At 35.6% G+C, this 14724-nt stretch overlaps 1 protein-coding gene across 1 annotated transcript in view; it reads left to right on the top strand.

The window, feature by feature from the left end:
* Positions 1-14724, top strand: part of LOC113499082 (MOXD1 homolog 1-like) — a 70745-nt gene extending 56021 nt beyond the window's left edge. The window contains exons 3-13 of the mRNA XM_026879429.1: positions 9498-9647; positions 9988-10146; positions 10410-10722; positions 11095-11196; positions 11542-11705; positions 12038-12154; positions 12359-12505; positions 12727-12881; positions 13155-13270; positions 13699-13865; positions 14329-14724. Coding sequence (XP_026735230.1) covers positions 9498-9647; positions 9988-10146; positions 10410-10722; positions 11095-11196; positions 11542-11705; positions 12038-12154; positions 12359-12505; positions 12727-12881; positions 13155-13270; positions 13699-13865; positions 14329-14511 — 1773 coding nt within the window. The 3' untranslated portion in view covers positions 14512-14724. The remainder of the gene's footprint in view (positions 1-9497; positions 9648-9987; positions 10147-10409; positions 10723-11094; positions 11197-11541; positions 11706-12037; positions 12155-12358; positions 12506-12726; positions 12882-13154; positions 13271-13698; positions 13866-14328) is intronic.

The raw sequence follows: 14724 nt of genomic DNA on the forward strand, positions 1-14724 counted from the left end.
TAACTTCACACTTTCTAAGAGATTAATTTATACCGATTTAAAGTGTCTTATTAGTGTATTTTTGTGTTAACTACAACCTGCTTTGAATTTGTTTTCGATTTGTTTTTTTTTGTAATTTATATGTGGACAGTATTTAGTGACACATAAAGTTTACTAGGTGGGTCGATGGCGCGATAACGTTAAATTGAGTTTTAGTACTGAATGCAGTAGGATAGACCGAGGATTATAGATTGCTTAGAGACGAGAGAGAAATGTATGAAGAAATTGCGTGACGAACACTGGGATGAGTTTCTTGACCAAAAAGGACGAAAGCATCACAAGTTTTGGAGCCTCCAACGTAAATTACTTAGGCTGTGTAAGTTAGATTGAATTAGGCTATAAGCAAACGATACAACTATGTAATTTTATTTTTTTAAATTAGATGCAATAAATCTAGTCTAGGACTAGACTTGCTTCGCTCGCATGCTTTTTGTGAAGCCGTACCCATACAAACGATTACAGAGATACAAGGTTAGGCAGTATTACAAACGTTGTTTAAATGCTAGAAATTTTAAGACTAAAGCAAAAAGTATCTATTCCTAGTTCTCGATAAATAATTTAACGCGTCCTTTAGCTTTAAAATTACACATGAATGTACCCTTTGTCTGCTAACATGTGAAGGCAGCTTGTGGCCTAAGCTTGTAATAAATGGACACAAACCGAAGGCAGGTGAGCTGAGCAGGTGCTCTTCAAATTGCAGCCTGGCTGCCACGAGCTAATTTAATTGAAACTCATTTAAGGATAATTGATTTGACTGATATACTATCACACTTTGTTATGCATCTTTAGTTATAAACTTGGTAGTATGAGGCACTTTTGCTTAAGTCTTTGATGGCTGTCAATTGTCTCGATTTCTATTAGAATACGTAGGAATGACGTCGATACTGTTAAATTAAAGAACATAATTTTTTGGTCCATATTCTTAAATTAGTTTCATAGAAACATGACTTCGGACTTAGGACTATTCTTTGAGCTGTAACAATTTCTTACCGATGTTTTAGTTGATCTAAGTGCAGGCTGCTTTATTGAAGAATCTTGTAACCTTTGATTATTTCTAAACATTTCTTTTTATACAATTTTCAACCTTCGGCCATGGAACCTGAATGCATTTTGCACTATGATCACTATTATTTTTCAGTAGTCTTTTGTTTATCACCTGTAATTGTTGCTCTTACTGACCAACAATCAATACCGCTTATCAAACCCGATGCTATATAAATACAGAATAACATACACATCATTTCTAAAAGTTTCTTCAAACTCCAACTCTTATGGAAGTTTCAGAGAAAATAAATTAAACTCGAGTAAACATATTTACTTAACAGGTAACTAAGTCTTAACTTAATAAGGACTTTAGCTTTCAGCGAATGCTTAAGGCTTTCAACTAGATAGCTACATTTACGAGCCAAACATTAACTTAACGAAATTGAAATGTTGTTCTTCTAAGTACTTGTATTTTACTAGGTTTTGAATGAGTTTTTGGACGAATTCTACCCAATCGTTGATTCTATTATTGAAGCCGACTCTAATGTTATTTATTAATCTGAATCTCTTGAATAGACAGTTCTTCTTCATTCTTAGACAGAGTTAAATTCCCACCGTATCGATCTATGAAAAATGTACAATTAACAAAAGGTAGGCATCATAAGTCTTTAAACTTTGATTCCAATTCAGAAAAATGATTTTTTAATGTTCCGTACCCAAAGAGTAAAAACGACGACTATTACTAAAGACACCCCTGTCTATCTGTCTGTCAATCATATCTTTGTTTAACTGTCATCAAGCTATTTTACAAATCTTGTATTTATGTTGCCGCTACAATAACAATAACTATGAACAAAGTCTTAAATTAAGCAACAGTTGATTTTTGAGTGACAAATAAATTTGTAGATTACCATCCTCAAGTTAATTGTTAAACAAAATTTTGATTTTCTTTAGCCTATTTGTATGGAACCCTCTGTGACGCGAGTCTTACTCCCACTTGACTAGTTATAATAACATAAAAAATAGGTTTATTTTATAAAAACAGCTCCATCCTTTTCCTCGAACAAATAACCAAAAAAACAAACAAACATGAAAAAGATAAAAATAATCGGAAAAACAAATAATCCCTGGGGAATATTTATCCCAGGATTCTCATAAATACTGTAACATAGCTTTATTAAACTTCCCCGAACTGTACTTATGTTTAACTACCATTTTCAATATCATATACTCTTTACGACTAAACCGCAATGAAATCGTGAAATTATTAGGAGAGCGAACAATTTTATGACAAATTGCTTTTCTTGAAAACTTAATTGCCTTTGTTATGTTATTCCATTTCCTGGTTATTTACCAGTAATTGTTGTATTAATAGACATAAATGTGCAGCTGTAGAGTGTTGCAGAAAATGCCAAGTGATTGCTAGTTTGGTCGTTGGTTGAAAACTGAATAATTCAAGACTCTATATGTAGTAAAAAATAAAAATGTTGACTTTTTAAGAGTAAAAAAGCACTCGTGGTTGTCACTTAGGAACAATTATCACAAATCGATTAAGTTTCATGTCTGCATGTTCTTCGGAATAGGAATTTAGAAACCTCAAGATTCCAGAGATGAGATAAACTATTTTCCCACAAGCACTACAATCAATTTACGAATACCAAGTTCACCCTGCCAACTATTAAACTATCGGGCTTATAAGACTTGCAAAATCTAACAAAGAATACCCTTTACTTCACCTCTCCGTGGTAATACCAAGTTCAATTACATTGGCAGCATAAGATATGTGCACACATGCAGGCGCAAGGTGCAACTGTACACCTGCACGCAATGTTTACGCACGAGAGGAATCGATGTCGCTAAAGAATACTAATTTGCAGTACAATAATAGCCTTAGTTTTGAACTTTGGACCTAAATATTTTATGTCAGACGGCCTGTCAGTTATTGTAGTTATGTCATGTATAAGACATGTAACAAGTTTAATAAAAATAGTTGGGACAAAGAATGTTCTCGTTGTTTCGTATGGACATAGTAGGTGAACTGGAGAACTACCATTAGTTACGTCACGACGATTTGTGCGAGTTTTATGTTACTTAGAATAGTTTTGGACTATGAAAGGTTGTGTTACGTAACAGGCAGGTTAGGAGTTACGAAGAGGATTTAAGGCTAATAGATAAAGGCGTGGAGATAAGAAATTATGCCCAAAATGCTACACAAACAACTCCTCAAGAACTTGCAACAAAACAGGCTCGTACCGCACAAAGTTTCATTGACAACCCCAGATCACCGACAAACGATAAAGTAATTTCTAACTACCCATCCATGTAATGTCCGCATTGTACAAACGAAACAGGTATCGCAAACATAAAGGATAAATACAAAACCTAAACATTTACAGGTAACATTGCATATTCTTCCCACAAAGATCTAATCGAAACCAGTCATAGATGCAATTCTATCTTATTGCGCAAAACGCGGCACGCCGAAATCGCATTCCAACATTTCCAGCCAGGTACTTATCCCATTGACGAAGTATTTAATCCTTATTGCTCAACCAGAAAGGCGAGAATCGTGTGGCATATTGAATTACAATGATATTAGCGAATGTATATTTCGACGATGACATTATGAGGTTGGATTCGGAATTTTAAACAGGGATGTTGGATTAACCAATATCGGCTGTATTTGGGTAGGATGTAGTAAAAATTTCGAGGAGGTCTTTGGTTTAAAGTGTTCAATATAACTTTACACGTGCCAATGGCTAGCTGACCTTTTTAACTTAATTTTGGGGATATCGATGCCTCGATTTAACCACGAATTGGATCTCGAAGCATTTCGCCCGCGCTGTAATCAAAAGTAAAAATAAACACAATTGTGAAAAATATTGTTGCACTTAACATTGATTTTGCTCCTAATAATTTTGTAGACGAGATCTGATCTCTTCTATATACTTGTGTCTTGAAAGGTTAAATGCCGAGCACTTAAAAGATCATGTGTCATGTAGTCACTAATAGTCACTAATAGTGTTTGTATTTTATCCTACATTTACTATCAAAATAATAAGCGAAAGGCAAGGTTCCATGGAGGTCTTTTACACTCTTATTTCCAGTAACAAGAGTTATGAATTTGGTCTTTTCCATAGAAATGCGAAATGTCAGTTTATTTACGACAGCTGCATCAAAGTGAATGATTGTAAGTGCCACAGATAATACGGGCAGCCCTATGTTGTTCCTATTGTGTTACAATTCTCATGCGCGAACATCAGGTCGATTCTCAAAACTTATTCTTTTGTGTGAACGTAGAAAGAATTTTAATGCTTCCGCTTGAACTTGGTATAAAATCTCACAATAGAATAGCGCTTTATTGCGTAATGCCGACCCATTTGATAGTCGACAATCATTTGCTTGGCTCATTTAATTTTCTGTTCGTGTAACGCTTATCGTGTTATTCGTATTTGCATTTTAGGGCTCAATGTGTTGTCAATTGTCATTCGCTGTTTGGTCAAAGCACGATTCTCGGAAGAACGGTTCTATGACATGAGTATTTTCTTGATGTGGTTCAATTGTGTGATTCGAGCATTCTATGAGACTTCGTTAAAGCTTTTGTGGCTGTTTGCGATTGTTATCATCATTTTCTTTTACCACAGTGAATCCATCTTCAGCCTTAAGACAAACTACTTCTATAACAATATCTCTATTGTGGCTTGTTAAGACGAACGTCTAAGTTGTTACCGCAAAAGCCTGAAAGTGTCACAACGTGTTCTGTGTCCGCTAAGTAATGTGTTTCGGAGACAATTGCCGTTCTTTTCCGGCTCAAAACGTGTCTAGGTAAATGGCTCGGTAAGCCTGAAGTGGGCCATCTGCCGTAATAGCAGTGAGACCACCAAACAAATGGCAACTGTCTTTAGAATTCTTCATACCATTAGAACAAATGCTTTAACATTCGTCTGTATTGCTACGTACCTTAAGTTGAAATTTAATTAACAAAATGCTATTATAATTAGTTTGTTAACTGTCTGCAGATTTGATATAAATATTTAATTTATAAATCACCTTTACATGACTTTATAAGGGCAGAATGTGTTGCGTGCTGATGGAAAACAGGTTGCTAATGCTGCAAGCAGTGGGTTAGTCTGTTACTATGGATACTAAGTCCGTTCACTGCTAAATATGTATCAGTTAGGAAAATTCATACTTCAAATAACAAAAGATCATCGGGATAGATTGAATTCCTTTGTCAAATGATTATATGTTCATGTCGCACAATTTTCTTAAGACAGAATAATTTAGTTCGTTGAAAAAAGATTATTGACGGAGAATAAATGAAAACATGAGCGCCTAAAAATCAAATTGACTTTTTCACCCTCTGTCCTGTCAGCAACCCTTTCGATTAACTGTAACCTGACTGCACGCATTATGTTGCATGCCCATTGTATAACAATTACGTTAACATCAGTCACATGACAAAAATCTCTACAATTAAACAAGTTATATGCACGGTACCGACCGTGGGAACATACGGCTGAGTCGAATCGTCGAATCCATGCAGAATCCTGTTTTGCCACGAACATTCACTACCTGTTGTAAAATAGGATAGCGAGCATAGCAAGCCACTTTATACTAAGTAATAGCTATAAAACTTTTATTTTTGTGCATGTAACCTTTACGGTGCGGTTCAGTTATTTCTACTTTATGAGCGCACTCGTGTCTGGGTGAATCTTTTTATTCCTTTTCTTTGCAGCTAGTATTATTTCCTTTGATGTATTCTGATTCGTTGTTTGAAATCTTCTTTTCTGTACTGTAAGAATAGATCCTGCTATTGATGTTCTATTTCTTGGTAAAGGTCAGGATCTATCTGGAAAAGGAACGTGCATTGTTCACCTATTCACAGCTTATGTTACTTGGTCGTAGAGAATTTTAGATTTCAATTCAGCGTCCAGGTTATCTATACTTCTATACTTAATATATAAAGCTGAAGAGTTTGTTTGTATGTTTGTTTGAACGCGTTAATCTCGGGAACTACCGGTCCAAATTGAAAAATGATTTTTGTTTTGAATAGACCATTTATCGAGGAAAGCTTCACGCTGCGACTAATAGGAGCGAAAATACAATGGAAAATGTTAAAAAAAAAAACAGGGCAGGTATAAATCATAACTTATATCTTCTAGCCTCGGGGACGAAGTCGCGGGCATCAGCTAGTAATATATAAATTTAGAAATTAAGAAAATGGACGGTAACGTAAAACCCATTACAATAAATTTTGTTTTTCCATGAATGAACTGTATGCTGTGCTATTCCTCGAAATGCTTTTTGAATAATTTAAAACTTTATCAGTCTTGTCACACGAAATACATGTTAAAGTAGAGACTATGTGTCATATTGTTAGAAGTTCATACACGAAGTATTTGATGAGTCAGCGCGTATTGCAGGCGTTGCATAGTTAGGAGTTGGAACAGAAGGTTGTGAAGGTGTTGCATTGTGAAGTTTCTAAATTTATTGACAGGATCCGTATTGGGTGAAGCAATATATTTAATAATGATTGAGTAATATTGCTATAGAGTATTGTATGATTTTGGACATAGAAACAATGGAAACTAAGTTGTTTTAGCATTACATTTTAAGGATTATCGAAGTTGATATCGGATATTTGAGTATAGCGTACTATACCATCTTAAGAAAATAAAATAGTGGAAAACAGTTCAGAATATTTTTGAATAATAGTGAGATATCAGTCTGATCACTTTGGATCAATTCAAAAGATACTGACTGAAATTACAAGAACTCGAATTCCAAAATGACGTTTCAAAAAATCTTGCTTGCTAGCCTCCTAATAGGAGTAAATGACATTCAAACTTTAAAATTCAAATCGTTTTGCTCCCAGTCTTAAATGTATCGTAACATTTTCAGCGCACCCATTGCCCAAGTTGTTTACCGATACACTTCGCCATTTTAGCAAGTCCAAAGGTTGCCTGCAAACCGTTGATAGCGTGAGAACGTCTGTTAATTAGCTAAATAATAAAATGAGCATTGTTATTAACATGTACAATATATCCGGGTATGAATCATGCAACTCAAGTAACTAAAGATTCTAATCATGGACTTGGTTGTCGCTAAGTCATTAGAATTCACGATTAACCGAGTTGACGACAGGGCAATAATAATGTTTTTTAACATTGACATTCCTTCTGGTAACCATACAATCGATGAAAGGTTAAGCTACGCTTTATACGGTCGGTCCGTGGATGGGTGATCTATGTCATAACAAAGTCTTCCGTGTTTCGAAAGGGACGTTAAATTGTTGGTCCCAGCTGTAATTTACACAACCTTTTTTGGTCGACATCTTTGAATTCTAACACCAGCCTTACTAATGGGTAACGTGTTGCCCAGGTTGGGTTGCCCAACTGGGTTGTGGAAGACAGACAGGCTGACGCTCGTTGTAAAAAAACTGTTAGCTGCATCCAGTTAGACTGGAAGCTGACCCCAATCCAAACACAGACATGGTTAGGCAAAAACTCACAGTTCGTTACTTGAATTACACACACTGACATTAAAATACCAAGAGTGTCAAGAAACCTTTATCTTAAAGGTCACAATTCTACCAAAAGGCTCTTCGATACATTCCTACCATTTGCTCCCTGTCCCCCTATCATTACAAACGCCAGGTGCCATCGCATCAGGCGTGGCACGTGTCCGTGCCATCTGCCGGCAGAAAAAAAAACTAATAATAATAAAACATACCTTTATACTTTACACACATCTGTTTTATTTTCGTTGTCTGTTAAAGATTGCTTTAGAAAAGATGATAGTTGTACGACGACGGTTGCAAGATGTTTTTTTTTCAAACGTCATTCTCGAAGTCTCGATCAGCTGTTGTGTAAACGTCAAATGGAGTTTTAAAGTCGCTTGGAGCCGTTTTTACGTTAGTAAGTATTCAAATCTAGAATAAACAATACCTAGGTATAAAAATGATTCTGAATTAGATTGACAGCAGCAGGCAGGACAAGCTTTAATAGAGTGTTCTAAATGTAATTGAGTTAGCTTTAAATTTTGAAAAACACTCACCATCAAAAAACTTTGAACATTATAACTGATATCAAATATACGTAAAAATAAATAGCTGAATAAAAAAGTTAGTAAAGCTATAATACACTCTATTATGGACACACATAACATAGCTTAAGTTCACTATTCTGACAATCTTATCTAAACTACGAACCAAATATTATTTCTATTTCTCAATTAAATAGACTTAAAATAACACTATCTTATAACTTCTCCAAGGAATGTAGTCTTGCAATAATCCTTGGTCCTTCGCACTCCTTTAAAGCACATTCTCTACAACACATTTTAAATGTCATTGATTACAAAACATACATTTTTTGTATTTGATCCGGTTTAATACGGCAGATGTTACTAGAATTGCAAGCTGTGCGAAAAAAATACAAGAATTTTAAATATGGCGTGCGTCGAAAGTTATAAATAGACTGTAACGAATTACTAGTGTTTATAGGGGAGAAAGTTATTTTGAAAAGGTGTATTTTTAGACCTACGTTTTTAATTAGTAAAGTTATGAAGTGGAAAATATTGCATAAGCTAACTAAGACAATACAAGATGGCATTTTACTTAAGCAAGAAAATAAAGGAAAGTCGTCTTTATGTCTTACATTAACTTAAAGTAAGCTATAGTCAATATAAAGTTTAATCTTTATAATTATGTCCAAAGACGATAAAAGAGAAGTCTGCAGCAAAAACTCCTATTTCTATTAATCTAAAAAACAAAAACGAAAGCTCATTAACTGGCTAATCTATTGAATACTTGAACTGAAACAGTTCTACAATCAATTTAATCCTGATACACTAGAATCAACTAATAAAATTCTAATTGTATAGTCTAGCTCCATTTTTGGTATAATCTCGAGCCATAAAACTGCTTAACTCGCGGCGGGCTTCATTTTATTGTAGAGACGTTGCGTTAATAGGTGCGCCCTAATATTATAAACTAAGAAGAAAACATTTCTTAATTTCATTACATGATTCCAAAAATACATTGTAACTAAGGCTGGGTTTTGTGTCGTGAGATCAATATGTGTTAGAAATTATTGCAGCTGTTCAACGCTTATGAATTCGAAAGAAACAGCGAATTACTTGAGCTAATTCGATTCAGTACCGAAATCATGCGAATGGTACGACACGAGGTCTCTTTTCCAATCTACTTCAAAAAGGAATATTTTCTCAAATTGTCTGAATTGTTTCTGTTGTTTTTTCTTTATTTAACGTGAAATACCTGTCATTTGATACAGTAAATTTCATCTAGTCTTGATTAATAGTTTTTATTTGAAATCAGTCGTATTATTTTGTCCTTAAAAAAATATTATCACGGCTGCTATTACTTATCGTAGTGATAGACCCTTAGATAGGATAGAAAAATCCAGCAACCTCAAGTCCCTTCACCTTTCTAATACTTGATGTCTTTACAGGACTGCTTCGGGTCAGAGCACGAAGACAGGGCGATAGCCGATGACGTGAAGAACTACGAGCTGATATCAGGATACCAGAACGACACGCACACGACCGTCGAATTCAGAAGGCAGCTTGACACTTGTGATAAACAGGACTTCGTTATTGGGGTAAGAACGTTCAGGAGACCAACAACTGAACATTTGCGAGGATTTAGTTGTTTGTGGAAGTATAGAAATCACTAAAAAAATCACACTGTTAACATATTGTTAACGCACGGCACGCATAGTGGGAGCCAATTTCGTCGAGAAAGGGGGTCCAAGAGAGTTATGTTGCTTTAAGCTACTGAGTCGAATCGGTTGTCATACTATTTTCATCATCATTATCATCTTGTCCGATGCTGGTCAAAGGCCTCTACCATTACACGGCACCCAGCTCTTCTTCTCTAATCCCTGCCCGCTGCATACGAATATCATACGAAAACATACTAAATATATTTTCTGTTTCCAGGAAGACACAACTCAGATTCTCTGGGCGCTAGGACCTGATGGATCTGATGGACAACTCCCTAAGCACGTCAAAAGTGGAGCGAGGCCATTACGGCTCTTGCAGCCGGTGTCGAAGCCGGAATCAATACCGCTGAACCATTGGGATGTCAGGCTGACAAATGTAAGTAGATCTATTTGGTGACATATTGTAAATTAACTCAGGGCCTGAAGACCTGATTAGTTAGAAATATATTTGTAAAGTTTTATCTGGAATACCTAGAACTGTGTTGATCACCAATAACTAATCGATTGCTTGAATGCCCCATTTATAAATAAATGGCAGAGCAATTACTTGTCATAAAATACAACAGATATCTTTCTTGGAAAATTGAATCTACAAGACAAAATAATACAAATAAATTAACACTTAAATTGTACTTCCAGCTCACAATCCCACACGTAATGGCAACGCTGTTCTGGTGCAAAATCTTCAAAGTTCCCGAACTGCCCAAAAAGCACCACATCGTTGGCTACGAACCTCTGATCGACAGCCGACCAATCAGGAACAATATCCCAGTGGTAGACCCCATCAGCCAATCCCCAGTCCATCATATGGTGCTTTACGAATGTGCTGAAGATGATGACAAGCACCTGTGGAATACTTGGTCAGAGGGTGATGGGTATTTTGGGCCGAATAGACCGAGTGCGTGGGCTACTTGTGCTACACCTATTGCGGCTTGGGCCATTGGCTCTCAAGGTATGTCTTGTCTTAGTATTTGAAGAGTGATGCTTCTTAATTTTAATTAGGTTTTGTATAAAGGGGATAATTTCAAGTTTCTCACTAACGTAAAATTGTTTTTCCAGTAATTACCGCAATTCAATGTTATTCTGCGTTGGACCCAGAATCCTCCGCAAAACCTTCATAGGAAATTTCCATTTTATTAGCTTAGTTGCTTCTTTACATAGATCTAAGTCTTATTTAATGAAGCTTCTAATGGCAATACCACAAAAGTCCTATCTTAATAGTCCAAAAATTGAGATCAACGCGTACAAAAACTTACTCATCAACTTCCCTGTCAGTCTTTCATAATACTGTGTTCGAGTTAATTAATTAGGTAAATAATTTCAGGGGAATTCCTACCTGAGAATGTCGGCATACCCCTAGGCGACAAAGGAGGCGTTTCGTACTACATGCTCGAAGTTCATTACGACAACCAGGCGCTACATAACGGTAAGATATAGTTTTATATTAAGTGTATCGTATACTAGTTCACTATTGGACTAGGGCAATACTCCTCTTCTCCACTCCTTCAATATTTTTTTCTGGTTGCTAACTTATTTCTAGTGCTTTTGTCGAATGACAAATTTGTCCCGCCATCTTTCCAGCGGTATTCCTCACATCTGTATCATCATTATAATTTGGAGAAGGACTTATGTATAATTGGAATAATTTAGATACAAACTAACCAGCAATCAAATATCAGCACAATCTATTGAAATAAAGTCCAGTTGAGCAGTCGAAGTTAATTGCTGGGTTCTTAATTCTAAAAAAACACTTGACTTTTCGCTTTTTCAGTGCTTGATAGCTCGGGTATTCGTGTACACTACACATCATCGCTTCGGGAACATGATGGTGCTCTACTCGGCGCTGGTATTGGAGTATCAGCTTTACACGTGATCCCGCCAAAGCAGAAGCAGTATAGAACTGTTGGGATCTGTAGTACGGAGTGCACACAAGAGGTGAGTTTGGCAAATATTTGTGGCCAATAGATGTAGCCAACTGTTGGGCCAATAGAGAAGCTAATGTTCAGTAATAAAACGGAAGGCACTCTGAAGCGCTTCAATTGTTTGAAAAAAATACCTCACTATAGCCAATATAACTGTACCTATTTGTCTTTGGAGAACAAATATTGCCTACCTAAGGAGTTGAATCAGAAAATAACCAGTCGGAATATAAAGTAAAATTATTATTATTTCATTAGCTGGTTAGCTATCTGACTATAATTAACAAAATATCACCAAATGTTTGCCCTTGATAAGTGCCGAGTTTTTAATACAATATTTATTCACAGACGTTACCAGAGGATGGAGTTAATATAGTATCAGTACTTCTGCACGCTCATGGAACAGCAAGAAAGATTTCCCTTAAACATATTCGAGGCACTCAAGAACTACCCAGAATTTCTGAGGTAAGCTTAAACGCCATCTAATTCTAAAACTTAAAACTCGTTCGTAAATATTGATGTTCACGCCATCTAGTGGCTGACTTAAGTAACTCTTACGTAAGTTATTCCTTACATGGCCGCTAAATGGCAAAGCTAGTTTACAATCACAACGTGGACAACGTTCCTCTCTCATAGATGGCGCTGTTATAAATTATTGTTCGTTTTCAGGAAAACTTCTACGATTCTCATTACCAACAGTCTCGTATGGTGCCCCGCGGTAGAAAATTCATGAGAGGAGATACCTTGATCACGGAATGCACTTATGACAGTACTTCACGAGATAAACCTATACTAGGAGGTTATTCAGCTAAACAGGTAAGAATTTGATTCGAATTACTACTTTTTCTGATACTGAGTGACATGTTTCTACAGCTCACACATTTAAAGAAGTAATTAAGCTAATTATGAAATAATTAGATACATTGTATTCTTTTGCAAAATCATTTTTAAAGTTGACATTATTTTTAATTACAAAACTGATAAAGTTCGTGTTTTAGTACATTTCACTTTCAATATTTCTACCTTTTTGTTTTCAGGAAATGTGCCTATCATTCATCCTATACTACCCAAGAACGGAACTAGCTGGTTGCTACTCAATGACGCCCGTTAAAGAGTTTTTCGAGACGTTTGGAGTCAAAGAATTTTATGGACTCAACTTTATGCAAGTCGAGAATATCTTCCTCTCTTCTGGGTATGTAAATTGACATTTTTGATTAAAAATTGTTTCAGAAAACGAATAATTCCTAAATAATTCAAGCGTGATTTTTTTATAAACATATATTATATAACCTTGGTCTCGTGGGAAATATACATCCTAAAATTTTAACAACGTAAGGGCATGGGTACTTGTTTTAGACTGAACATTACATTGCTTGTTTCAGTTAAGTTTGTTCTCTGGTTAGAAACCATCAGTTTCATGGCAATTTATGTTTCTCTAACTAACAACATATTTTTGATATTTCAGGAGTTTCGAAAACTTACCGCCACAACCACTGATGGAATTAGAAGCTCAAAAACACAACGTCAATGAGACTGGAGAACAAGGCATGCAGGGGGATGACCAAGGAGTTGGCTTGATGAGTAAGTATTGTTATTAATTACTCTATGAAAGCATAATTATGTAGCATTCGTGTTTGAGTAGGTAGTTTTCGAAGTACCAGTTGATCATTGCAACGTTTCTAAGATCACGTTGTATTTATACCTTTTCATATTGTCCACAAATTCAAATTTATTTGAAGAATTCAGATCTTTCTCTAATATTTATTTCATCATCATCATCGTCATCAGCTCATATTCTCGTCCTCTACTCGACATAGACCTCCCTAATTGCACGCCATCGAAATCTAATATACTTTTTATAAGTCAAAGTAAATAAAATAGTTTAAAAATCTTAGCAAATTTTTGTCAAATTTTAGCTCTGATTAATGTTTTAGGCAAGCAACATCATCGTTTTACCTTCCCACATACTTAAATTACTTAATTATTATTCTTAAATCTCCAATTTCCAGAAGAGTTAGTTATCTGGGAGCCACCAGAGTTCCGCAACAAGTCGTTCATGGCACATCTGAACGAGATGCCGTGGGCGGAACCCCTTCTCACGGAGCAGATCGAGAAGACGCTGTACAAGGGCATGCATATGACCTTCTGTAAGAAGAGGGATGATACCTGGGGTGTGGTAAGTATCTTGTAATCATTTTGGATATTCATGTGTAGATTTTTTGAATTTATTTTGGCAGCTACCTATCTCTTCTTTAACGCTTTTTCATCTGTTTTGCAGTTAACTTTGCATCCAAAAGTTCTATAACAAAACTTTAAATATACATTTTTTTAAGAATGTTTATCATTGAACTCTTTCATACTAAAGTAGTCTTTAACGATCTGGAAATTGGGCTTAAAATCGCGTGAGAAGAGCGAACTTTCGGAAGCTTTAATGTCAGTTATTTCAGCTAAAGCTAATGTGCTGTCTAAACTCCCGGTTTTCCCGTAACAAGTGTTATCACAATCAAAAGATGGAGTAATTTTCACTTTCATTTTTAGGAAATTCTTATTTTAAAATACTTAATCTTAGTAATAATAATTTCGTCAGGCATAAAGTCTCAAACATCTGATCCGTACCTAACGTAATTTTTTCTTTCTAGCCAATACAAATCCAGAGCTATCCAAACTACACGGAACTAATAAACAACGAAACATCAGAAAAGTCTTGCCACTACAAAAGCGTTCGGTTGCCCTCGGTTACCAAGACTTCAAGTTCAGCAGCCATTCAATATAGTTGGTTGACGATACTCACGTTATGTATGGCCTTAATAGTCGCACGGTAAGAACGAGAAAAGGGTACAGATTGCGTGAAAACGATTTTACAAATTTTCGAATACCTTTAACGGTAATTTATAAACAGCGACATCTGTTGAAAACTTTTGGTACTAAACGCTGTTCGAATAAATACGTTCGGTATTTTGTTACGTTTTTCTAATAAGGGCATGACAGCATTGACATTATTTTTTTATTTTATTTTGACCAGTTTTTTCATGGGC

Source organism: Trichoplusia ni, chromosome 1 (genome assembly GCF_003590095.1).
Source record: "Trichoplusia ni isolate ovarian cell line Hi5 chromosome 1, tn1, whole genome shotgun sequence".
Taxonomy (NCBI): Eukaryota; Metazoa; Arthropoda; class Insecta; order Lepidoptera; family Noctuidae; genus Trichoplusia; species Trichoplusia ni.